The sequence below is a fragment of the Macrotis lagotis genome, chromosome 4 (genome assembly GCF_037893015.1).
Source record: "Macrotis lagotis isolate mMagLag1 chromosome 4, bilby.v1.9.chrom.fasta, whole genome shotgun sequence".
Taxonomy (NCBI): domain Eukaryota; kingdom Metazoa; phylum Chordata; class Mammalia; order Peramelemorphia; family Peramelidae; genus Macrotis; species Macrotis lagotis.
The window spans coordinates 35,003,015-35,030,781 of record NC_133661.1 but is presented as its reverse complement, the minus strand read 5'-3'; the positions used below and the strand labels follow the sequence as shown (position 1 = coordinate 35,030,781).

Below are 27,767 nucleotides of genomic sequence, written 5' to 3'. Positions count from 1 at the left end.
ATGGCAGCCAGAGATGCGTCTAATTCCCTTAAAGAAAGATGGAGGACAGAGGGAGCTCTTGGACAATGGACCAGCAGCAGCAAGTTGAATTTTGGCTTTGCTGATCGATGTCACCCGTGGCTACACTTCATCTCCGGTCATCAGAGGTTGCAAGAACAACCCTGCTGTTCCTAAAATACAAACCAGAATGAAGACCCACAGGAAAATGCGATCAATGACCATAGCAACATATTTCCAGTCATCTTGAATCTGAAAAACACAAGTGCAAATATAAAGATTAAAAGAAACTCAATTTGACCTCCAAATTGAAGATATAAAATGTCCCCTCCTCCCATGAGCTCTCTTTGATCTCCCTTTCCCCAGCTGGTCATGACTTTTCCCCATTGGGCCACATTTAGCATTTTGTTCCTTGTTCTGGATTGGGCCTGACCTAGGCCAGGTCCTAGACATATAGGTTCAGTATAATAATTAGTATTTACTTAGCAATTTAAGGTTTGCTATAGAAGCTATCTCATTCAGTCCTTGAAGCAACCTTGGGTGCTAGACTCTGAGGTTAGCTCGTTTTACGGATGAGGAAATTGAGGCAGACAGTGGATAGGTGACTTGCCCAGGATCTTAGCAAGTGTCTTCCTGACACTTATCTACTTTTATATACTATAAAATATAATACTCAAAAATCATTGTTAAGAGCAGATAAGAAAAAAGAGGTTTACTACTTATGACAGGAGCAAGGAAAGGCATTGAAGTCAGCTCAAGTTGATTCAGCCGAGCAGTTCTCTTGCCTAAGGTATAGCCATCATGATCCACCAGCCAAACACCAGCCTCCCCTCCTGGTTGCTTTGTACTCAGGTGATGAGGAGGTGATGTCAGCGGTCACCTCTAGTCACCAGAGACAACCAAGTCTCAATGACTTTTAAGGAAAAGACTAGTCTAACTTGCCTGGGGGGGTAGGGGTTAGGATATTGCTCCTGTACCCTAGGCAGTGGTCATGCGTCAATCATTTTATATTGGTATTTAAATATTTGCCACATCCCACTCTAGACTGTAAGCTTCACGAAGGCCAGAATTATGATTTAGCTATACTAACTATAAAGTGTAAAATAGGAGCATAGGGATCCATAGACAGCAGAAGATTTATTAAGAAGCAATGTTAGGAAACAGGAAAGCTGGGTCATTATAGTGATAAAATTTGGCCCTGGAGAAGGGTTGAGAACATCGACCTCCCTTTCATCTTTTCAAGAGGTGAGAGACTGTAGGTGGAGGATATTGTTATCTATTGTCAGACATGGTTAATATATTTGTTGGGCTTTTTAAATTGCTTTTCTTTTTCTTTATCAAGCTGAAATGATGGAATGGCTTGCTGGCTAGGGAAGATCTGGAGCACATTCAGAATTGAAGGTGATAGAAAAGATATTTTTCAAAAGAAGAAATATTTCCTTTTAGGAACATTTCCACCTAGTCAACAAATATTTATTAAGCTAAAGAAGCTCTCTCTTCGAGGAGCTCCTATTCTAATGGAGAAGGCAACAGGTAAATGCCTAGAAGAGAACAGAAAAGAAAGCTGTCTCACAGGAGAAACTCGAACAGGGGAGGGACCAGATGAGGTCTCCTGGAGGAGGTGATGTTCTCACTTAGCCTTGACAGAAGCCAGGAAAGCTAAGAGGAGAAGGTGACGGGAGAGAGTTTTCCTGCCTTGAACAAAGGCATGGAAATAGGAGATGGGGCATTGGCACGAATGATAGGGAATGGAGCAGTATAGCTGGACCATAGTCGGGGAGGGGAGGAAGATACACAAAGACTCAAAGTAGGTGGGCTCTGGAAGGATCAAACACAAAGTTCTTTAAATGCCAAACAAAGAACTTTGTGTTTGATCCTGGGCAATAGGGAGACTTTGGAATCTACTGAAAACATCTGAAAGCACTTCAGTAGCTGAATGGGATGGACTGGAGCAGGGAAGGACCTTGATGTAAGAACAATTAGGGTATTGCAACAGTCCAAGGGAGAGGTGCTGAGGTCTGCCAGGGTGATAGCTGTGTTAGCAGAAACAAGGAGGGGCATCCAGGAGATATCTGGAAGGTGGAACCAATATGATTTGGCAATAGCTAGGCTACATGAGGTGCATGAGAGTGAGGAATTGAGGATAACACTTCTATTGTGACTGGGTGACAGTGCCCTGGGGAATAATAAGGAAATTGGGAAGTGAGAAGGGCTCATGGGATAGCATTTATATATTAACAAATATCTCATTTGATGCTCACTAAAATCAATCCTGGAAAATAGGAACTACATTAATCCCATTTAAAGTTGGGAAAACTGAGGCAAACAGAGATTTAAGTGACTTGCTCAGGTTCATCCAGTTAGTGTCTGAGGTCTGATTTGAACTCAGGTCTTCCTGACATCAGGTCTAGTGCTCTAACCACTGAAGCATCTAGTTGCCTCTTTAAAACAGACGAGTTCTGTTTGGCTCAGGCTGAGATCGAGACACTTTGGTACATTCAATTCAGGATATTCAAAAGGCAGCGATGTGGCGATGTGAGACTGAAGATCAGGAGAGAGACGAGGGATGGTTGTATAATTTATGGCTTCTACTGAGTAATTTTTAAAAAAGCAACGATCATGCTAGAGGACAGTAAATGAAGGTTGCCTCTCTGTTCAGGGAAGTCCAGTTGGAGGGCTCCTAGGAGTCAAATGCCAACACTCTATGAAATACTGCAGCTTAACTATTTGTTCTATTTTTACCAAAGGGAGGGTTCAGTCTGGAGTGAGGAGGAAAATGGTTTAGTTTATTTCCCCCCCCCCACCTCCAGAAATGATCATTATATGAAGACAAAAAAAATCAATAAACATGCTCTTATCCATGTATGCATATATTTACATATATATTTATTTGCATGTATAGGATTGTAAACACGTCTGTCAAATTGAATTATTCTGTAGTCAGTGACCCATCCTCTATCCTCCAGACCCAACAAGAATGTTAACTAGTTCTCTCATAGGTGGGGCAGCTTCACCCTCTCCTTCTCATCTGTCCTATGGGATTTAACGGCTCTCCAAATTTCCCATGAGGAGCCTTCATTAGACAAGCCAACATGTCTAGATTAGACATTTCAACTCTAATCTGAAACCAAAATGAATTAGATAAACTTAGAATTGTTTTCTTTTCAATTAAATATTAGAAATACTTAAAAAGGCCTGTAAAGACTCTCTTTTCATTCTAAATATCACATACTCATATCTTTATGATTCATCTTCTAGAAGAAAAAATAACAGAGAACCTCCATCTCAGATTCTTTGACTGCAGCTCCCTCACACAAAACACCTTCCTTGAAATGACTCAATGGGCTAGTATCAGTATCACCCCATATTTTGGTGAGAATACTGAGGCTCAGAGAAGTGCTAAGTGACAGAGCCTCAAATCTGGATCTTATGAATGGAGGAAAGGAAAGGGATGACATTGATTCAGTGACCTCAGGATAACTGGTTTGGAGCTGGAAGGGACCTCAAAGGTCACCTCATCTTAACACCTTTCTTTTGCAGATGAAGAAACTGAAGCCTTGAGTGGTTAATTAACTAGCCGGTGGTCACCTAGAAATGGTCAGCAGAACCAGGATTAGAATCCATGTCCCCTGGCTCCAAAGCTAGCTCCAACTGCACCATGAATGTGGACTCTGGAACTCTTCTATGTCATTCAGTTGAAATCTCTCAAAGTTTACCATTTTTCTCCAATCAATGAGCATTTATTATACAGCTTCTAAATGTAGGCACTATGCTAAGGACTGAAGATAAAAAGAACAGTCCCTATCTTCAGTCTAATGGGGGACACAAGATATAAACAGATAGATATAGACAGGATAAATGGAAGATAATCAAAAGAAAAGGCACCACCATCAAGGGGGATTGAGAAAGGCTTCCTGGGGAAGGTAGGATTCCTGCTAGGACTTGAAGGAAGCCCGAGGAGCTAGGAGGGAGAGCATTCCAAGTCCCAGACGAACAGAGAAAGAGTTCAGGGCAAGGAGCAGCAAGGCCAGTGGCCCTGGCCCCAGATCCCATGGAGAGGGAGGTTGAAGAAAACTGAATAGGCAGGAGGGTGCCATTTTGAGATGCCAACTGGAAGCTGTCTGAGCCACAGCAAACAGAGTCCATCTCCAGAGACCAGGCATCTTAGTACAACTATCCCCTCCAACCCAGGGCTACATGACCCTGGCAAGTCTCTAGCTTCTTAGGGTCTCCAAGTTACAAAACATGTACTGGCTTAGACTGGTCAGGACTGGGGTTCTGAATCTTTTTAGATGTGATGTTCTCCTTTGTTAGTCTGGGACACCTCTGGACCCCTTCTCAGAATTAATAAGAAAAAATACAGAGTATTACAAAAGAAGCCAGCTATACTGAAATAACAGTAATCAAAATATTTTTTAAAAATAAATTTAGGGGTGGCTAGGTGGTGCAGTGGATAAAGCACCGGCCCTGGAGTCAGGAGTACCTGGGTTCAAATCCGGTCTCAGACACTTAATAATTACCTAGCTGTGTGGCCTTGGGCAAGCCACTTAACCCCATTTGCCTTGCAAAAAAACCCCTAAAAATAAATAAACAAACAAACAAATAAACGAATGAATGAATGAATAAATGAATAAATGAATGAATAAATGAATAAATAAATAAATTTAGAGACTCTTCTAAAATCAATACATAGATCCCCAAGAGGGATCCCATGTGAAACCCAGGTAAGATCCCCTGAGTTAGTTTCCAGGGATAGCCAAGGATATAACAGGTCCCAATAAACAAAAACTGGGGACGGAGTCTGTCCTCTTCCTCCTCAAATGGTAGGAGCAGACCATGGCAAGATCACTGACATGCTGAAAGCCAGATCATCTCCTTCTCTCCCTTCCTCTCATTAGTGTGCTACCTTCACATTCAAAGGGAAAACAGGTCTAAGAAAAGTCAGGGTTGTGCTGAGTGGCTCAGATCCAGAGCCACAAATAGTAATTAATGAGAGTAAAATGGAAGCCTGGAGAGAAGTCGCCTAACTGGTCCCAATCCTGCATTGACTCAACCCTTGAAATTAGAGGAGGAAGTCAGCGGTACTTTAATTACGTGCTCAGACAAGGCAGGGGAGAAGACAGGGACGGAGGAGGAAACACTGAATTTAAAGAAGCCGTCACATCCCAACAGCAGCAACATGTCACTGAGGGATTCAGTTAGTTGTGCAATGAAAGAGGAGCTTTCCAATCGGCCCACAATGAGTTCCATTGCTCCCTCCTACAGGCTCAATAGCTCCAAAGGCCTAATTATTTGCTTTAATTATATATATATATATATATATATATATATATATATATATATATATATGTAAAGGGCCTGAGTTTTGGGGGTTTTTTACATTTTTTTCAAGGCAATGGGGTTAAGTGGCTTGCCCAAGGCCACACAGCTAGGTAATTATTAAGTGTCTGAGCTAGGATTTGAACCCAGGTATTCCTGACTCCAAGGCCAGTGCTCTATCTACTGTGTTACCTAGCCGCCTGCTAGGGCCGGAGTTTTTGCTCTAAAAACTGTTTTTTGATGGTGTGCCCTTAAATGGTGAAGGATTTGCAGTCAAGATCCAGAGTTCAAATTCTGACTCTCCTCGTCTAACTCAAATACAAGCTTATCTTGTATTAGTCCTTGAGTTCAAATCTAGCCTTAGACACTAGCTGTGAGACCCTGGACAAGTCTGTTTGCCTCAGTTTCCATCTCTGTATAATGATGTATGATATAATATGATATAATTATATAATATAAAATAATTACAATAATATAATATATAATGATGAAGGAAATGGCAAACTGCTCCAGTGTCTCTGACAAGAAAACCCCAATTAGGGTCTCAGAGGTGACAGAAAAATGACTGAAACTGAACCTTGTATTTTGGTGAGGTGACAAGCTCTGAAATTTAGTCTGAGAGTGACCTGGATCAATGAGAAGTTAAGTGACTTGCCTTGCCCAGACTCACACAACCAGAGGTGTCAGGGCAGAATTTAAATCCATCTCAGCTCTGAACTGTGTGATCTTGGAGCTAACTGGCTCAGTTAGTAAAGTGACTGGTCTGGACATATTTATAAGGTGGCTTCTAGCTCTGAGTTTTCATTCTATGATGGGTGGGAGGAGCACCATGGTTCTCTAGAAAAAGGTTCAAGCAATGGAGCACTAGGCCAGAAATCAGGAGGACCTGAGTTCAAATCCTGCCTCAGACACTTGATACCTACTAGCTGTGTGACCTTAGGCAAGTCATTTGACCTCATTGCCCCACCAAAAGAAATGAAATAGTGTCTGTGTTTAGATGTCCTAGACCAACAGGGTAGGAGTAATGACTGATGACCACCTAACACAGTTAAAGTAAAGGTCTTCATGTCCATAACCCAATTTGAGTCTCTCAATGATCCTGTGAATTAGCTAGCTAGGTATCAGAGGTAATGCCTTCCCACTGCTTCTAAGGGTCAAGAGATGGGATCTGAACCCAGGACCAAGCTCTATTAGTCTAGCTGCACTGCCTCAATTCCAATGGTTATCACCACGGTTTTCAAATTTGTTTCTTCATCTGTAAAATGGGAATCACAAGATTACCTTTCCCATATGGTGGCAGTGACTTTCTGTAACCACAAAACACCACAAATGTAAGGTACTTATGAGCTGGTGAGCTCCACTGATGATCTTCAAAGTTCTCTTGCCAAAGACCTGTGCCTTTTCTGAAGAGAGTCCTGGAGATCTCTTCTACCAGTGTTGAATAGAATTCCTTTTGATTCAGGTTTGAAAAAAAAAAAACACGAGGCACTGTCACTAGCTGAAGCTCCTTCACTTCAATTCCTCAAGCATTTCTTAACCGTGTTTTATGAAAGATGATATGGGGTCATGGTTAAAGAGTTGATCTCAAAACCAGGAAATTCTGGATTCAAGTGCCACTCTGATATACATTAACTGCATGACCCTCCATACCAATCCATCAGAAGTTGCAGATAAGGGGCCTACCTGGATTGGTCAAGGGAGTAACCTTTAATACTCATGATTCGACAAATTGGCTGAATAAGTTGGGGTTGGTTTATTGGAATAAAGCACCCCCTACATTAGTAATACTAGTGGCTAATACTTCAGAAAAACAGAGTCCTAATTAGCTTCTCACCTCCTTGGTTCTAATAGATGTCTCTTTGATTTTCACACCCAAACAAAAGAACCTGCAGGAGACTTTTTTTTTTTTATTATTACAACCATCCATTATGAACATTGAGCAAAGAAACAGGGATTAGTCTAGTAATCACCTCTATGTTATTAAGTATCCTAAGGCTGAACTAATTAATTTTGAAGACAAAAACATCTTGTGATTACCAGAAATGACTTGGGCAGCCTGGGGGGAAAATGAGTGTTGGCAGCCAGATGTTAAATCTGTTAGTTTGAAAGTCTCTTCCATGTTCCCACCCCTTCCTATGAGCTCAGATGGCTTTTTCCTACCTCCAGGCTCTGTCTGACTTTTAAAATTCTGTGGAATAGAGCCATCCTGACCATCTTCTTATATTTAACTCTGCTCTGTTCCCCACTCTATGATCCCTCAACCCCGTTCAACTGGCTGTTCCTTGTATGCAATGCTCTATCTCCATGTCTTTATTCTGGTTGGTCTCCACACAGCCCCCTTTCTCTTTGCCTCCTGGCTCATCTCAAGACTCCTCTCCACATCACCTATTCCAGAAAGATTTTCCCGGTCTACCACAGGTGGCTAATGCCTTCCATCTACTCATAGATAGCTTACATGAGCACGATTATTTACACATTGACTTGACTATTAGAATATAAGATTTTTGAGGGAAATGACCATTTTTGTCTTACTTCGCATTCTCTGCACTCATCACACCATCTGCCCCATAGTCAACATTTAATAAATGCTCATTGACTAGCTATACAATAGGGATGATAGTATAGGTGAAAAAATTGTGGATCAGAGAGATGAATCGTGTGACCCTGGGCAAGTCACTTAACCCTATTTGTCTCAGTTTCTTTATCTGTAAAATGAGCTGGAGAAGGAAATGGCAAAAACCCCTTCAGTATTTCTATCAAAGAAATCCCAAATGGAGTCATGAAGAATGAGACTTGACTCAAGAAGAAGAAGCTGACATCCATAATGAAACCTCTATCATTAGTATTACTTGTAAGTCCTTAATAAACAATTTTTTTCATTCATTCATATATTAAATGCCTAACATGTAGGGAGAGCATTGTTTTCAGAGCTTGTATGAGATGGGGCAAAGGAGAATAGTAAAAGTTTTTAAAAGAGGATCCCCTGCCCTCATGGTGCCTACGCTCTACAAATTGCTAACAGACCTTGCTGATGGGGAAAAACCACAAGGGTGGCTCTTACCTCCTTGGCCTCATTCTGTGCCTTCATATTTTCAGCAATGTATTTGACACTCTCGACCGCATCTTTCATTTCTGGGGACAGAACGGAGAAGGAAAGCAGAGCATCCACAGATTCTGAGCTGGAGCTCCGTGGAAGGTTGGAGCTCAGGTTGGAGAGCTTGACCCTCTGGTGGCGGCAGATGCCACATGCCCCATCTTGGCAGGTTGAGCCCCCCTTGCAGCATTTAGCCTCTGAACCCCTGAAGCAGTTGAGATTGGAGAGCTCAGCCCTGGAGAAGGGCCTGGACTTCTGAAACGCCTCTTCACTGCTCGCTGGTCTGGCCATGAACATGATTTTGGGCAGCCAGTTCAGGAAAATGGTCTTCACCCACTGGGGCATGGTATGAGTCTTGGGTGTGCGGTAGTGTACGTTGAGAACAAAGACGGTGATGACAATAGAGAGGGTGACAAAAATCATGGTGAACAGGAGGTACTCTCCGATCAGGGGAATGACCAGAGATGTGGAAGGGATGGTTTCAGTGATCACCAAGAGGAATACCGTCAGGGACAAGAGGACGGAGATGCACAGGGTCACTTTCTCCCCACAGTCAGAAGGCAGATAGAACACCAGCACAGTCAGAAAAGAAATCAGAAGGCAGGGAATGATCATGTTGATGGTGTAAAACAAAGGCAGGCGCCTAATATAGAGAGAGTAAGTGATGTCGGGGTAAATCTCTTCACAGCAATTGTACTTGATATCATGCTTGTACCCTGGGGCATTGATAATGGCCCATTCACCACTCTCCCAGTAGTCCTTGAGGTTCATAGAGGAACCAATCAGGACCAAGTCGATTTTAGCTTTATCGTAGGACCAGGAACCAAACTTCATGGTGCAGTTTTGGTAATCAAATGGGAAATAAGTTACATCGATTTTGCATGAACTCTTAAAGATGGCAGGAGGAATCCAGGTGACTTCTCCTGTGTATTTTAACAAGGCCTTGGTCTTGTCATCAACCTGGAAATCCCCAACTGCACTGTAAGGACAAAAAGAATACAGGAAGGAATCATGATGTGTTTCAGCCTCTCAACCAAATTTTATTTATTTTAATTTTGAACAAATATTTTATTGAATACTTTTAGAAAAAAAATAGGACCAACTAGAATGCCCAACCTAGAGTCAGGTAGACTTCCTGAGTTCAAATCTGACCTCAGACATTTCCTAGCTGTGTGACCCTGGGCAAGTCACTAAACCCTGTTTGTCTCAGCTTCCTCTTCTGTAAAATGAACTAGAGAAGGAAATGACAATCCACTCTAGTGGATTCTACCAAGGCCACACAGCTAGGTAATTGTTAAGTGGCTGAGTCTGGATTTGAACTCAGGTCCTCCTGACTCCAGGGCCAGTGCTTCTACCAACCTTCTACCAAGAAAACCCCAATTGGGATCACAAAGAGTTAGACCTGACAGAAATAACTTAACAACAACATACATAAATGATACTCAAAACAAAATGATACCCAATATCATTGGGAAAAAAGTCAATCTGCATTCTCTTAAGAAATCAGGGAATTGTGTTTATTTTAGATATGTTTTGTTTTTATTTATATGTTGCTTCCCCCAAATAGAATGCAAGCTCCCTGAAGGTAAGAACTGTTTCATTTTCTCCTTGTGTCCTAAGGTCCAACACAGTGTCTGGCACGTAATAGGGACTTAAATAAATAAATGATTGTTTTATTGATCAAAGAGATAAACTCATTACTATAGGGAAACCCCCACTATTCAAAGCAATAGAGATGTGGTAGAATGGCAGGTCTTTGGGGGGTCATTTGTTGGACTTGGGCAAGTCACTTCATCTTTTTAGGCCTCGGTTTTCCCATCTACAAAATGGGAGTGGACATAGAACCTATGTCCTACAACAATTCTGAGGTCGAAATGAGAAAATATACATAGCGTTTTGCGAACTTTAATGCAATTGTGGAGATGTGAAATGGTGTCTAATAGTGAGATTGTTGTTATCGCTAGCTAGATATCCAGGGAGCTCTTGGTAGTTTTTGCCTCTCATTGGTACTGTTTCCTGAGCGCTATTAAGCTGGCCTCTTCTCACTGTGGTGTAGTGGAAAGGGCATTATTTTGGGAGTTGGGACCCCAGCTTGCAGTTTCCCTCTCTGCCACTGACTTCTCTCTGGGCCACAGTTTCTTCTTTTGAAAAATGAAGAGCAGGGGCAGCTAGATGGAGCAGTAGATAGAGCATCAACCCTGGAGTCAGGAGTACCTGAGACACTTAATAATTACCTAGCTGTGTGGCCTTGGGCAAGTCACTTAATCCCATTTCCTTGCAAAAAAGAAAAAAAGAAAAATGAAGAGATCAGATTATTATACTTCTCCCGAAAACATGTTCTCTGGGTCCTGGTCTTCCAAGTGATCCTATTGAGTATTCTGTAAGAAACTGGACTATTTCGTTCTCTAAAATATGAAATGTGAAATTAAGCATGCTTTTAAAATTCAGGTCACAGACAGTGATTTTTTTTTTGGGGGGTGTGAAAACACGCTTACTGATTCTGTTCCAAAATTTTCCTTTAAACTCAAGAATGGTCTGGGAAAGTCTGGGGTCACAGGACTTGGGTTCAAATCCACTATCTGATAATGACAACTTATGTAATTTGGGTATCAACCTCTCTTAGCCTCAGTTTCCTCCTATATCAAAGAAGGGGTTAGACTAGATGGTCTATAAGACTCCTTCCTCCTGGCAGTCTAGGATCCTAGGACCCACATCCCAGACTTCCTCTGGGTCTTGTCTGTTTGGGCTGTGGCTTGTCCACTGAGGCTGCTCTGGCCCGGATGGAGGCAATACCAGTCTTAAAGAACTATGTCCTCTCTGCCCCAGGGGCCTCACCTTCTTCTGGTGACAAGAGCCAGATGGAAGAACTCAAAATGCTCAGGAAACAAAGTCAAGTCTTCCTTTTGGGAGAAACTCATTGGACTATTTCAGACCAAACTTTCTTTTGTGAACCATGGACAGAGGCTGACTGGGTGGCTCTATGGACTTGGCTACACCAAACAGTCTGGGATTCCCTGATGAGAATTAGAAACTTCTAGACCTGAGTAGGTGGTTTCATGGTTTGTTATAGCCAAGGAACAGATGTGGAGAAGAGAAATTGGGTCAATTATTCAGAATCTTCAGGCTCAGAAAGGTTAAGTGACTGACTCAGGGTCACACATTTCATAAATGTCAGAGCTTCAGAATGACCTGGGTTCAAATATTGCTTCTGACACTAGTGGTGTGACGATGGGCAGGTAAATTAGCCTCTCTAACCTCAGTTTCCTTATCTTTAAAATGAGGGATTATATGAGTTGGTCTCTTAGATCCCTTACATATTTTTTTTTCTGTTAGATTTTTGCAAGGCAATGGGGTTAAGTGGCTTGCCCAAGGCTACACAGCTAGGTAATTAAGTGTCTGAAGCCCGATTTGAACTCAGGTCATCCTGACTGCAGGGCTGGTGCTCTATCCACTGTGCCACCTAGCTGCCCTGATCCCTTACATCTTTAAATGCAGAATGTGACCTTATGATTCAGAACCAGAGGCGTTTTGGTAAGTCATGGAGTCCAGCTCCCCATTGAACGTCTAGAGTGCCCTCTGAGCTGCAGCAGGGTCATGCTCTGAATTGTCTGTGCCAGAATGAGTCGGCCAGTCTCTTCACTTCTCAGATGAAGAAACTGAGACCCCAGAAGGGAAGGAAAATGACTTATCCAAGGCAATCCTGATCTGGAATCAGAATTCTCTAATTCTCAGAAGACTCTCTATACAACTCAGTCTTGTGATTTCTTGGAATTCAAAATTTCTCTCTAAGTTTCCAGGGACTAAAAAGGAATTCTAAACCATTGCAGGTTAGAAGAAATTTGCAGGACAGGGACGGGGGATAATGATGGATGTGTAGTTGTCATTTAAAATATAATATTGAGTAACATTTATTGGGAACTTTAAGAAAGACAGTATGTTAAGAGTTGACCTTGGAATCAGGGAGATGAGTTCAAACTCTGACATATTCTTACTTATGACCCTGACATAAGTATCTCTCTCTGTGTCCCCAGTGAGAATATGGAAAGCTGGAATCATCTGCAATTGTTATTGCCCAAACCAGGGAAATCCAAAACCCAGTTAAAATTATGTGTGTGTGTGTGTGTGTGTGTGCATGCACAATCATGGATCTAGGGTAAAATACATGTGGACCCACATATGTAAATATGTGTCAGTGTGCGTATACATATAAGCACATATATCTATATACAGACACACGCACCTATGGAACTGGTAGAGACTTCAGAGGTCACCTCACTCTATCAGTTCCTTCTATCCTGGGGGGTTGTGACCCTTCAATGAGATCAACCACATAAATCACTTTCTAAATTTGGAAACTAGTTATACACACAGACATGCGGATGTCCAGTGGGGTTCGACTCAAGTTTAAAATGGCACTAAGACTTTTGGGACATCCTGTGTGTGTGGTATCTGTTGCTATTTATGTGTATGTGTTCATGACTATGTGTATAGACACACATGCATGCATACCTGCTATATACATATATGCTGTGTGTGTTCACATATAGTTTCCTTCACCAGTGCAGGTGGTTTTATAGTCTTTCTTTCTTTGGGGGGGAGGGGATAAGGTGATTAGAGTTAAGTGACTTACCCAGGGTCACACAGCTAATAAGTGTTTGGGGCTGGCTTTAAACTCAGGTCCTCCTGACTCCAGGGTTGGTGCCCTAACCATTGTGCCACCTAGATGCTCTTGCATTTGATATTTTTATTTTATGTATTAAAGAATTGTCTGGGAGCAGCTAGGTGGCACAATGGATAAAGCACCAGCCCTGGAGTCAGGAGTAACTGGGTTCAAATCCAGACTCAGACACTTAATAATGACCTAGCTGTATGGCCTTGGGCAAGCCACTTAACCCCATTTGCCTTGCCAAAAAACCTTAAAAAAAAAAGAATTGTCTGAGAGATTGAGGGGTAGATATAGATATAGGAATGTATGAAGATATGTTGGTATTCATGAACATGTGTGTATTTATAGAAGTGTATTCACAATATACATGTATGCACATATCCACATATATACACATATACACAGTAGGTATAGATAGATCATGGATATACCTCTATGGGTATGTGCATAAAACACCTACTATGTCCCCAGTGTAGTTCTTTCACCTACACTGTGTCATTTGCGCCTTACCACAAGTCTGTGAGTAGCATCTGCTGATATGATTTACTCCCATTTTACAGATGAGTGCACCAAGGCTCAGAGAGTCTGAGTGATCTACCTGGAGCCACACAGCTATTCAATGTAGGAAGTGTTGAGAACATTGACTTGGGAGAGGAGGGAGGGAGGGAGGGAGGGAGGGAGGGAAAAAGAGAGGGGAAGAGAGGAGAGAGAGACAGAGAGAGAGAGAGAGAGAGAGAGAGAGAGAGAGAGAGAGAGACAGAGACAGAGACAGAGACAGAGACAGAGACAGAGACAGAGACAGACAGAGACAGAGAATGCCCAGGGATTCAAACTCAAGTCTCTGGCCACTGGAATCCATGTGACTTGGCCATGGCCCCAGAACCATGTCCCGTTCAGGTCTCTGGGGGTCCTGAACCCCTTCCTTAGACCCTGATTCTCCTGCTCCATAGAGCTGTGGACTCAGAGGAGGATGGCCTTCTGAGGGAGTCAGGGTAACTGGGCTGTACTTCTTGAGAGCTGCAGGCACCCACAGCCCCAGGTTGGGGTGGCAGGGATCCACTCCATTAGGCTTCACCTCGTAGAAGGCATTGTATGAAGACCTACTGCCTGATTGATTCAAAGACTAGGAAAAATTGGATCACTGCCCCCCGCACACACACACACAAATTTCTAAATTTGGCATCAAAGGACCTGGATTCAAAACCTGCTTTTGCCAAATCACCCGAGCCTCAGTCTCCTTATCTGTAAAGTGAGAGGTGGTCCTCAATGATCTCTGAGCCTCATCCCCAGTTCTAAATCTATGCTTCCTGACCCCAGCACCCTTACTTATTATAGAGCACGATGTCAGGTTTCCATATTTTCTGAGAAGGCACACGCATGAACTCGGCCCCATCATAGTCAGCTGGATTCCACTTCAGCTTGTAGTCATTCCAGATCTGAGACAAAGGAGAGAGATAGCAATGAAAATAATGGTGTTCCTTTGGGGTCTTCTTCTGCCATAGGGACTTTCCTGATATTGAGTTTGACTGGGAACCCTCCACTCCCACCTTAACATTACCTGAGTGCTACCTTCCCTCCCTTCCTCTTTCATACTGCTGCTGCTATTATCCCCACATGGATGTCTTTGGTCTGACTCAGTATCATCTCCCACCTCCACGACTTTGCTTGCAGGGTCCTCCACCCTTGGAATGTATCCCCTCCTCATCTCCATCTCCTAGAATCCCTTTTTCCCTTCAAGACTCATCCTCATGAAGACTTTCCTGGTCCCTTCTCCTAGAAACTTCTGTCCCAAATGGTGTGGAAGACTAATTTGCCAAACAACTGATTTGCATATATTTGCATGCTCATTATGCTTGTTTATATATTATATATTGTATATCATATATCTATATCATATATTGTATATCATATATCATATATATTTTATATATATATATATATATATATATATATATATATATATTTATGTCTTGTTCTTCCCCCCATTAAAATGTCAATTCCTTGAGAATAAGGACCATTTCATTCTTTGTATTTGCTTATCTTTTGGTGCTCCTCAAAAGAACAACTCCCTAAAACATCCTCTAGGAGACCCCAGGCTTTGACGGTCTGGTTGACAAAGGACACATCTGCCCTATGGTTACAATCTAGAAAGCCTGGGAGAATACGGGGACAATTGGGTCCTGGCCTGGCCCAGAGGGGTCACTGGTAAGTCAGGCCAGTATTTCTTGTTTGACAGAGGCTCTGGGCAGTGTCCTCCCTAGAGGGAGTATTTATGAACTCTGATGTTACTGCCCTTAATCTAAGGAGGATAAATCGCCCTGTCTCCTGGCTATATGGCTATTATTTCAAAAGATCTCTTTGTGGCAACAGGAAGGAGAACAGGGCTATGTAGGATTGACCCTGTTTCCCCAAAATAGCCAGAGGCTTCAGGCTGAACCTTTTCACTCAGAAACACCTAATGGGGAGAAAGAACTCAAGATTAAGAATTTTGAAATGGAAGGGACCTCAGTGGCCATTTAGTTAAACTCACATATAAAAAAAATCCCACTCACAATATCCCTGACAAATGGTCATCCAACCTTTGCTGGAAGATCTCCAAGGAGGGAGAACATCTCATCCCTCAAGTAACCCATTCTCCTTTGGATCAGCTCTCCTCATTAGGGAGTTTTTTTTTTCTCACACAGAGGCTAAATCTGCAACTTTTTTAAAAAAATTTGGTTTTTGTGGGATAATGGGTTAAGTGACTTGCCCAAAGTCACACATAAGTAGCAAGTGTCTGAGGCTACATTTGAACTCAGGTCCTCTTGACTCCAGGGCCAGTGCCCTATCCACTGTACCATCTAGCTGCTCATAAATCTTCAACTTTCACCCACTGATCCATTCAGGTTCTGCCCTGACAGCTAGATAGAACCAATCTGACTCCTCCACATGACAAACTTTATGGAACAGTCAGATTCCCTTCTTCCCTGAGCTAACAATAAAATCTCCTTTAACCCAAGGGTTCTTAATGTTTTTATGTCACATACTCCATTGATGGTCTGATAAAATCTATGGATACTTCTCAGAATGTTTTTAAATTCATAAAATGCAACATAGAGGAAGGAAACTAATTACAGTGACATATAGTTAAAAATATTTTTTTTCCAAAACAAATTTGTAGATCCCAGGATCAGAACTCCTGCTTTCACTACTTGAGCCCTTCACTATCCTACTGGACTCTTCTGGTCATTCATCAGTTTATCAATGTCCTTTTTTTTTAGGTTTTTGCAAGGCAATGGGGTTAAGTGGCTTGCCCAAGGCCACACAGCTAGGTCATTATTAAGTGTCTGAGGCCGGATCTGAACCCAGGTACTCCTGACTCTCCTGACTCCAGGGCCAGTGCTTTATCCACTGTGCCACCTAGCTGCCCCATCAATGTCCTTCTTAACATGGCACACAGATATGATCACAGTATTCTAAATGAGGCGTGATGAGAGCAGAGGACAATGACATTGATACTTCCCTCATCCTGGAAATTCTACCCCTTTTAATGAAGTCCAAGATTGCATAAGCTTTGGGAGGAGGGGGTTGCCCCCACCACACCACTGCCTCTCACTGAGTTTGACATCTACTAAAACTCTGAAATCTGTTTGGAACAACTTTGTCTAAATCTGCTTCCTCCTTCTCATACTCATGTGGTTCATGTTTTCCTACTCAAACGTAAGATGGCGTGTGTCGCTACTGAATTTTATCTTATTGGATTCAGTTCATTGCTCTAGACTGGCAAGACCCTGTGGCATCCTGATTCTGCTGTCTAGCAGGCTAACTATTCCTCCAGATTTGGGTCGCCTGCCTATCCAATCAGCATGCCACCTAGACCCTTATCCAAGTCATTGACAAAAATGGGAGACCTCACAGACCAACAACAGAGCCCTAAGACACTCAACTGGAGACCTTTTGCCTTACTTACATTGTATTTGACCAGTTAGTCAACTCTGAATCCTAGATGGATTGCTACCTAGTTCTCATCTCTCTACCTTCTCTTCAACATGACAAGACATCTTCATCAAAAAGGTTTTTCTCTAAAATATGGGTAAACTTTATCTATAGTATTTCCATTGTCTACCAGATTGGAAACCCTATCAAAAAAGGAAATAAGGTTTGACTGGTATATCTTGTTCTTGATGAAGTTCTGATGATTTTTGGTTATCATCATTTCCTTTGCTGGATGTCATCTAGGTGTCCCCATAAGGAACTGTTTTAGAATTGTTCCTTCCATGGTTCATGAGTAAGAAGGCCAAAGGTGGGACTTCTAATCCTACTTATAGAGTATAGAAGGCATGCTTAGAACATAGACTGTCCTGTCTGGAAGAGCTCTTAGAATGCAGACTCTAGAATCTTCTGATTGGAAGTATCCATAGAACATAGGATGTCCTTCCTGGAAGGGCTCTTAGAACATAGAACATAGATTATTCTGACTGGAAGTGTCCCTAGAACATAAGATGTCCTTCCTGGAAGACCTCTAAGAATGTAGACCATAGAATATTCTGACTGGAAATATCCTTAGGTCATAGAATGTGCTGCTTGAAGGGACCTTAGAATGTAGAATGTAGAATGTAGAAAATTCTGGCTGGAAGTGTCCTCAGAACATAGGTTGTTCTGCCTGGAAGGACTCTTGGAATGGAGAAGCTAGACTATGCTGGCTGGAAGTATTCTCATAACATAGAATGTTCTGCCTGAAAAAGCTCTCAGAATGGAGAACACGGGATATATAAGTTGGAGGGGTCCTGAGAACAATGAACAAAGAACAGTAGTGGATAAACTGAGAAATGTCTTTAGCAGAAGGACCCTTCCAACATGGAACACAGAAGAATACAGACAGGGAAAAGGAACCTTTGAGATCATCAGATCTAATTCCTTCAAATGACAGATGGGGAAGCAGAGCCTCCCATGATGCATTGCAAACTGAGTTAATGATAGAGCCGGCACTAGAACTTGGATCTCCCAAATCAATGCTTTTGTATTGGTGTTTCCCTGCATGAACTGCCTTCTTTCCTCACCTCCATCTTATCAAATGTTCTTTCCTCTACCCCACTGCCACTGCTGCCTCCTCTCCTCAACAACTTTTGATTAAATGGCCAACTGGTCAGTCAACAAATATTTATTAAGCACCTACTATGGGCTTGGGAATCCTAAACACTGGGGGGATACAAAGAAAAGCAAAAGATAACTCACAAGGAGCTCACAATCTAATGGGAGAGACAAATATGTCTGAAGTCTGTACAGACTAAATTGGAAATAGTGAGGAGGAAGCAATTGGCAAAGGCTTCCTGGAGAAGATGGGATTTTAATTGGGACCTGAAGGCAGTCAGAGAAGGAGGCAGAGATGAGGAGGGAGAACAGTTCAGGCAAAGGAGGTGGGGGGCAGTGTAAGAATACTGGAAAGGAGGAAGGGAGGCTATGAATGACACTGGAGACCAAGAGGTGATAGGGAGCCCCTGGAGTTTATTGTAATGAGGGTGTGGGGTGAATATGGTCAAACCTGTACTTTTCAAAGATGACATTTTCAACTTGAGTGGAGGGAGAGAGACTGGCTACTGCAAGAGTTCAGGCAGGAGGGGACCCATCAGGGTCCTCCTTCCCAAGCCCCAGTGTGGTAGAGTGAAAAGAGCATTAGCTCTGAAGTTCCAGGTCCTAGATTCAAAACTCACTTCTGATTCTTACTACTCCATGTGACTTTGGGCAAGTCACTTCCCCTCTCTCTCTCTCTCTCTCCCCTCTGTAAGGTGAGGGTTTTAGCCTAGAAGCCTCCAGGTCCCTTCCAGCCTTGTTATAATCCACCCCAATGTAGGTATGCTAAATTTTCAGAAAAGAGAGACCAGGGCACCTAGTCCCATTATAGAAAGATTTGCTCAGCCTGCCTTTAAAACATCAGATCTTCCTGATAAAAATTGCCATATTGGCTCACAAACCAGAACTATTGGGAAGAATGGATGACTATAAATAGGATTTCAGAATGTGAAGGAGTTTCCCATGAAGCTTATTTGGTATAATCTCATTTCTTCATAAGAGGAAACTGAGGTTTAAAAGAAGCAACAGACTGTCCTTGATGAGAGACTTGGTAGAGTTGGAACCCTGATCTCCTGGTCTTCATCTGCCTTTCCTGTGACATAAGGCTGGGTCAGGATGCGAAGCAGCCCCATGTGGCATGATACGAGTTAGTGGGAAAGAACTGAAATGAAGAGAAACTTGGGAAGACTTCTATGAACTGATGCAGAGTTAAGGAGGCAGGAAGAAACTGGAGAACCCAGGTTCAAATCACTTCTGGGATGATTATGACCTGTGCCAATTTAAACAAGTCACGTTCCTTCCCTGTGACTCAGTTTCCCCATCAGTAAAATGAAGAAATTGGTCTCTGAAATCTCATCCAGCTCTAGGAATTTGCTTGATGATGCAATTTGCATGATGCCAAGGGAAACAATCTAGAAAGACCCCAAACTCTGATTAGTGCAATGACCTAGCACTTCAGAGAACCACCTGTGAAACACCCTTCCCAGATCACAGCATGGTGGTGGGCCCAAGGTGCTGAATGAGATAGACATTGCTAGACAGACAGAGCCAATGGGTTGGCTTGTACTGTGAGCTGACACAAAACTGCACTTTTTTTTCCTAAAAAAAAGTTCTATTGAGAATTGGAGGGTGAAAGACATAGGAAAAGAGACAATGACAATTTTAAAAAATAGCATTGATTTAACCTTATATTTTAAAAGCCAAGATTCAGGTTCCTAATGAACTTTTTATAGGATCACATCCACTGTGTTTAGATCAAGACACCCCTGAATCTGTAGCTTGAGATTTATAGACTTTGTACCCCCAAAGCAAACCAAGATGTTGCCACTAGATGTCAGCATTGACCAAGGGAGAGATGAATGCCCAGCCCCTATGGCAAGACATTCTTCCAAAACATCTTGTTTCTGGACAAAAGCAGGAATTTTAGAATATCTGTGCAGCTAGAGTATAAAGGTCCCTTTACCTTCCCTCCTTGACAAAGGAAGTGCAAAGTAAAGATCCTATAGAATGGAAACCTCTTGAGGGCAGGGATTAGGGTTTCCACTTTCTTTATATCCTCAATGACACAATAACCACTTAATGAATTTTGGTTGACTGATTGATTGAGCTAATGTTCACTGTGTGTACCTTGTTCCTTAAAAGGCTATATGGGTTAGTGGTTAGAGCTAAGAAAATCTGCTTCTTTCTCATCCTGACTATGGGTAAGTCTCTTAACCTCTCAGGCTCTGGGCAACAGCCTATAATTGGAAGGTGCGAACCTGCTTCGATGAAGGACGTTACCTCAATTTTCCCTAGATCATTGAAATCCCAGGTCTAGTTTTTCCTGTCCCTATTTTTTTTGCCATACATTACTGAGGGAGATAGGACATTTATATAAGACAAAATCCCTGCCTTCAGGGAGCCTACATTCTAGGAACTGAATTAGAGAGATACACATTAGAGAAGGATAATACAGGTTGCTACTGAGCTTCAGGTGAAAGTAGAAAGGATCAGGGAAAATTTCCTGGAGGAGATGACTTTTGAACTGGCTTTTAATAATTGGGGGAGAGGGAGAATTTTCATAGGCAAAGGAAGGGAGGGCATTCCCAGCCAGACAACTGCATGGACAAAGACCCTGAGGTAGGAAAGAACTAGGCATTTCAATTCAAATGTTTTCCTTTGGATCTTCTTACTTAAAGTCATGGTTCCCATCTTCTTATTCCCTCCATTTGAAAATGATCTGCGTTTCCCTCACCCCAACTTGTTGAACACCCACCCTTTCGGAGACAATGCAAATGTATCTTTCTCCTGGAAGCTGTCCCTGATCTGCCCATTTGGAAATGTTCTCTCCCTTTACAGATCGCCAGCTGGCACCTCTCTTGGGACCCTATCACATCGTTCATCATCTCGCACCAATTTTTGTCACGTCTAAACCTCCTGGAAAGGCTGTATGGATGTCCAGAGTACTAAGATCTCATCTGGTTGTAAACAAATCAAGGCAATTTTATAATGATTCCTTAGTTTTCTGAAGACCTTGGATTGAATCAAAGACTCAATCTATTTTCCTCAAATAGAGGATCTTTAATTAATTGCAGGGACCCTGATCTTGAAACTAAGAGACTTATTCTTTAAGAATAGAAATGTTTTTGTTTAATTCAGTTAAAAGAAATCTCTTCTTGTGCACTTGGATTCTATTGAAAGTACAGTCAAGCTGTCTTCAAGAAACTATTTTCTTCCAGGATGCGTTGTTATTACCCTAACTCAGAACCCCCTGATCTTAAACTACATCCCTTTGTTCAACTTTGCAGGAGAATTTTGTCATTTGTTTTAGGATTAGTCAAGTCAAGCCAATAAGGTTTTATTAAATGCCTACTATGTGCCAGTCATTATGCAAAGCAGTGGATGACTATAAAATCTAAGTGGAAATGCTAAGGTTAGAGGGCATTCCAGAGGTCTGTCCACCCAGACATCTCTTTCTGGAGGAATCTTTTCTGTTCATACATTGTCTCCAACAGATTTAGGCAGCAACACAAACTACAGAATCTTCCCACCTCCATCCAATTACAAGCTCCAAGCTGTGAACTCATCCAACCTTTCTGGAGAACAATTTGGAACTATACCCAAAGGGCAACAAAAATATGCATACCCTTTGATCCAGCAATACCACTACTGGGTCTATACCCTGAAGACATGATGAAAAAGGTTAAACACATCACATACAAAAATATTCATAGTGGTCCTGTTTGTGGTGGCAAAGAATTGGAAATCAGTGAATGTCCTTCAGTTGGGGAATGGCTTAATAAACTGTGGTATATGTACATCATGGAACATTATTGTTCTATTAGAAACCAGGAGGAATGGGAATTCAGGGAAGCCTGGAGGGATTTGCATGAACTGATGCTGAGTGAGATGAGCAGAACCAGAAGAACATTGTACACCCTAACAGCAACATGGGGGTGATGATCAACCTTGATGGACTTGCTCATTCCATCAGGGCAACAATCAGGGAAAATTTAGGGCTGTCTGCAATGGAGAATTCCATCTGTATCCAGAGAAACAACTGTGGAGTTTGAACAAAGACCAAGGACTATTACCTTTAATTTAGGGAAAAAACCTGCTATCTTATTATTTGATCTTGCTATCTCTTTTACTTTATGTTTCTTCCTTAAGGATATGATTTCTCTCTCATCACATTCAATTTGGATCAATGTATACCATGGCAATAATGTAAAGATTAGCAAATTGCCTTCTGTGGGGGGTGGGGGGAGGGAAGTAAGATTGGGGAAAAATTGTAAAACTCAAAATAAATAAAATCTTTAAGTACAATTACAAGCTCCAAGAAGGTGAGGATTGTCTTATTCATTCCAGTATCACTTCCACAAGGTTGTCAACATACTAGATATTGATTAAATGTTGTTTGAATACATACCCAAGCTGAATCACCATTTGTGGACTCTCATGATCATTTAGGTTACATCCTTTCCTATCCTGTCCTTTGCCATTGCTGATAGCGGAAGGCAGGTAGCCTTTGGTGGATAACAGGGCTAGAGATCACTGAATGCCCAAAAGATGGCTACCAACATATCTACCTCAGTAAGCATTTTTTTCAGGTTTTTTTTTTTGCAAGGCAAATGGGGTTAAGTGGCTTGCCCAAGGTCACATAGCTATGTAATTATTAAGTGTCTGAGACCAGATTTGAACCCAGGTACTCCAGGGCCGGTGCTTTATCCACTAACCCACCTAGCCACCCCCCTCGGTAAGCATTGACCTGGTCCTAGCTATGTGCACATAATAGGGCTTTTAATCTATGCAAATTGATCGATTGAGCTGATCCATATGCCAAAACCTCTGACATATAGTGGGTGTCTTGAAAACATTTCTTGATTAATTGATTTTGATTCTCAAGTCACAGAGTAAACATATCCTCTCATGATCTCACTCGCACCTACCCCACTGATTGCCACATTCATCCTTGCTTTTACACAGTTTTGCTTATTCTGGCCACATTCCTCCATGTCTGGACAATCCTTTAGAACCCACTCCAGTCACAGCTTCTTCTACAAGTTTGTAATTACTCTAGCCCTCCCTCTTCTAACTAAACATTAACATTCCAAACTGGGGGGTTTTGTCTGAGTCTAATGAGGAACTCCCTAACCCTGAGAGCAATCTCTAAGTAGAATGAGCCAGTCTCTACACTTAGTGGGAGTATCCAAGCAAACCCCCCCCCCCCAATGCAAATGTCTTCTCTCAATGAATGGTCTTCAATCTATCTTCTATTTATCTTATTTGTATTAAGTTGTCTGTGTGTTGCTTCCTCCATTAGCCTTTGAGCGCCTTGAAATTATGGACTATTGCCCATTATTTATTTAGCACTTTAGTTCACTGTCTTATCCTTTCCCCTCAGATAAGATGAGACCCTTAAAGTTGTTCTCTTTTTCTCTCCCATAATGTTGCCTAAGACAGGGATGGCCATGTAGAAGATTCCCAGTAAAATTGATGTGCCAACTAATTGGTAACTCACATGTTTCAGCCAGAGGTTGGTCTCCATAATCTGGTTAACTTCATCCTAGTCAAGTGATTTAAAAAAAAGAAAAATCCTGAATTTGTATTGACCATGGAAAGCTCTTGTCCTTATTCATCCCTTTTAGAAATCAAGTCACTGCCCAGACTCACCACTTTTACCAGTTGGGACATGGACACCTCAAAGTGGATGATGACCGGGTCAGACACATTGGCCACTGGCCGGATGATCTCATTATAGCCTTTAAACAGCTGGTCGAACAGGCGATGTTCTGCATCAGAGCCTCCAGCCCCTGTGGAGAGGAACATTCTGGGTATAACAGTTTCCCTTTTGGGTTCAACTACTGTTGCTCAGCGTTTAGAGAGGGGAGAGAGAACTAACCAGCAGTTTACAAGAAAAGGATCTGGAAGTTTTAATGACCTGCAAGCTCAATATGGGTCAGCTAAATGGTCCAGTTAGAGTGCCTGGTCTGGAGTCAGGAAGTCTCATCTTGTATTGACTTTAAATTGACTTTAAATCCTGTCTCAGACACTTACAAGCTAGATGCCCTATAGACAAGTCCCTTAACCCTGTTTACCTCAGTTTCCTCTTCTCTAAAATGAGCTAGAGGAGGAAATGGAAAGCGACTCCAGTATCTTTGCCAAGAAAACTCCAAATGGGGTCAGGAAGAGTCAGACATGACTGAACAATAACAGCAAATCTTAGTATGAATCAACAGCACAACATGAACAGCTACATGTAGGCTAATGGGATTGAATATGAGAGGCGGTGCTCATAATGGAAGAAATGCTCTCTGCTGTGGCCAGACAACACCTGAAAGACTCATGTTCAGTTCTGGATGCCACTTTGTAGGAAGGCTGGAAGGCATCCTAAGGGGGAAGTAACTGGGGTGGCCAAGGTACTGGGATCTATGGCACATAAAAAGCAGTTTAAGAACTAGGATTGTTTATTCTGAAAAGGACTTAGTAAGAAATTGATATTCTCTTCAAGTATTTGAAAAATTACCAGTGAGGAAAGGAATTAACTTCCTTCTCTTTGGTCCTCAAGGATAGATAAAGGAGCAAAGGATGCAATTATAAAGGTTAAATGATATGAATTTTGATGAAAGGAAAACTTCTTAAAGTAGAATTGGCTGTCTTGGAAGGGAGCGATGTCCCACCTCATTGGAGGTCATCCAGTAGAGTCTAGATGGACACTTTTCAAGGCAGTGGGAAAGAGGTCCAATCCAGGTTTGGCATAGTTGACCTCTGCTTTTCCTTCTGCAGGCTCTGAAGTTCCATGAAGATATGCTTATATTTGCTCATTTACAAGTCACTGACCACCCACCCACTTATCTTTTCTTCAGGTAGCCAAAAAACTGAGATTTGTGGTCAGTTTTTGATGAATCACATAAAAAGCACAGATAGTCAGAACTGGAAGGGACATTAGAGGCAGGAGTTCTTGGGAATGTATAGTGATTTCCTAATAAAAATTATAATAGTAATTGTTATTCATAAACTATCCTAATGATTTAGGGTAAAGTTAAGGGCTAGAATTCAAGAGATCTGGGTTCCAAGTTTTAACTCTGCCACTCATTTTCTATGTGATCCAGTAAAGTCCCTTAACCTTTCTAAGTTTCCTTATCTGTAAAAATGAAGAGTTTGGGCTAAGTGGTCTTTAGGGTACCTTCCATTCTAAAAATTTTAATTCTGTGTGTCTAAATTATTTGGGATCTTTATCAATAACACTGAATTTAGTTGAATGACTATTATTTAACTGAACAAATCTTTGTTAAATGTGAGCTGAGTAAGAGAGGCAGTGTGGAAGACAGAGTGCTGGAGTTTGAGTTAAAAGACCTGGGTTCCAGTATTGCACCTGGATTTTTTAGCTAGGTGACTATAGACAAATCACTTAACTCTTCTAAAGCAGTTCTGGAAGACTGTGTTACAAATGAGTTGCAATCCGTCTTGGTGAAATGATTATTGATTAGACCTTAGAGGTCTGGTTTAACCCTCTTATTTTACAAAGGAGGAAGCTGAGGGCCAGAGAAGTTAAACAATTTGCCTAAAGTCAGACAGAAAGGAGCCAGAATTTGAACCTAGGGCTTCTGGTTTACAGAGTTCACATGCTTTTACTTTATGATGCTAAAGGAAGCTGCAATATTCAGGGCACCACAGGATCTTGAACCATTAATGCATAGTCAAGAGTTTGGGACTGGGGCTTTACTTTCACTGGGAATGGGATGGGTTTGGGGGTCTGAGGAGAGTGATAATGATCTGGCAATAACTCAGATTTCCTTAGAGCTTTAGGATGTCAGGAGGAGAAGTTTTAAGGACAGAGGAAGCCAGCCCAAGCTGGCTCTGAGGGAAGGAGAAGGCTTTGAGAAATGGAGATGCAAGATCATGGGAAGGGAATTCATTTTAGGCCTGGGGAACTGTGTGGAAAAAAAAAAACAGAGATAGGAGAGGGCAGCAAAAGAATAGAGAGCAGTCAAGTTACATAATATAAAGTTTGGGGATGGGCAAAGAAAATGGGAACCAGACTGGGGGGGGGGCTCTCAATACCAAGACCATGAGTTTATGTTTATTCATTAGAGGGTGAGAAGGCGTGATAGACTTTTGAGGAGAGGAATGATGATTCGGTCAGACTTATACATTAGGCAGATGACTTTGGGAGCCGTAGAAAGGACAGATTAGAGGGGGAAGAAATTGGATGGAGAGAGACCCAGTAAAGAGTGTAAGTAGGTAAGTAGAGCAGGCATCTGGGGAGAAGGACCTGGCTGGAGTGGTGCTGTATAGAACATAACAGGCAGGGAGATGCTGCGAAAATGGGCGCGGATTAGACTGAGGGGTGAGAAATGGCAAAGAATCAGAAAGGACTCCAATATTTTGATCTTAAGTTACAGAAGGGATAAAGAAACAGAAATCGAGAAACAGAGAACATGGAATCAAGTATAAGATTTTGCTACCAGCAGAACATTGAAGCAGAAATGTGTAATGGGCAGCTGGAAATGCAGGCTAGGAGGTTGGGGGTGAAGATGAGGATGGGGGAGGGGTACCTACACAGGAGTGGCAACTGTGACGGAGGGAATAAACGAGACCCCTTCGGGACAGAAGGGCAATAAGAAGAGAGCCCAAGCCAGGCCCTGGGGGCCGCCTAGCCGTCACCGGACTCTTCCACAAGGATCTGCTGTCCCTGGTCCTGATCCTGCAGAAGGTCGGGGCCTGAAGTGCAAGCTGCAGGCAGGTGAGGCCGGAGGGAAGACCCTCTGCAGCCCTGGCCAGCAAGGGGGCGGGAGGGACAAGAGGCGCGAATCGGCTCGTCTCTCTGTCTCGGTCTGTCTGTGTCTCTCTGCCTCAGTCTCCCTCCGCTCCCCTCACCCACAGCGTAGTATCCTCCAATATTTCAGTATTGCAATCCAGGTCTTTTAGGGGGGACTGTGTGGGTGCAAAGTCAGTCCGCAACTAAGCATCTACTCTGGGTGCCGGGAAGGAAAGAGAAAGGCAGCCCCGGGTTCTTGCCATCGATGTTCCAGGGACGGATCAGTTTTAACTGATCGTCCAAGGTCGGAAAGACTGTTCCAGGAAAGAGGGTCAGTTTTCTTCTTCTTCAAGTCTCTGAGGGTCCAAGTGGGAACAAGATTAGGGAGGCAGCAGCGGAGGTGCTGGGAAGGGGGGACCTTCCTAGCGATTCAGCGCCCCCCGAGAATGAACTGAGTCGGGAAGATCGGGGGGCCCCATTGCCTGAAGACTGGAGGGGCCAGGCGGGTAGCAGAGGGTGCTCTTGGACTTCGGGGTTCCTCACTAAAGCTCGACGTCTACAAGGACCGTGGGGGCCCAGGCCCCCCTACCTAAGTAAAAGTCCTGCCTTCTTCCCGGGCGGCCAGGATGGGGCTCAGCCGGACCTTTTCCTGGCCCCCAGGTCCCCCCCCCCTCCTGCCCCCTAAGCCCTGGGTTGGAGCGGTCGGGTCAGGAAGGCGGGGGACCGCCCGGGGCCCGAGACTCACCCACCTGTGAGCAGGAAGGCCAGGCCGGCCAGGAGGCAGCCCAGCCCCGCGCCGCCCGCGGCCATGGCCCGCTCCCTGGTCCGTGGGTTCGTCTGCACCTGCTGTCCTCCAGGGCCGCCCGCCCCGAGAGCCTACAGTCTTGCGCGCCCCGCCCAGC

The 27,767-nt window shown here is 42.9% G+C and overlaps 1 protein-coding gene across 1 annotated transcript; it reads right to left on the bottom strand.

Moving 5' to 3' along the window:
* Positions 1-83: 83 nt before the first annotated feature.
* CHRNA3 (cholinergic receptor nicotinic alpha 3 subunit) lies at positions 84-27,675 on the bottom strand. The gene is made up of 6 exons (XM_074236315.1): positions 27,615-27,675; positions 23,778-23,917; positions 23,626-23,670; positions 14,403-14,512; positions 8,378-9,389; positions 84-249 (listed from the first exon to the last, which is right to left on the bottom strand). Exons 1-6 carry the CDS (start codon positions 27,673-27,675, stop codon positions 121-123), a joined length of 1,497 nt encoding a protein of 498 aa, XP_074092416.1. The 3' UTR covers positions 84-120.
* Positions 27,676-27,767: the final 92 nt, after the last annotated feature.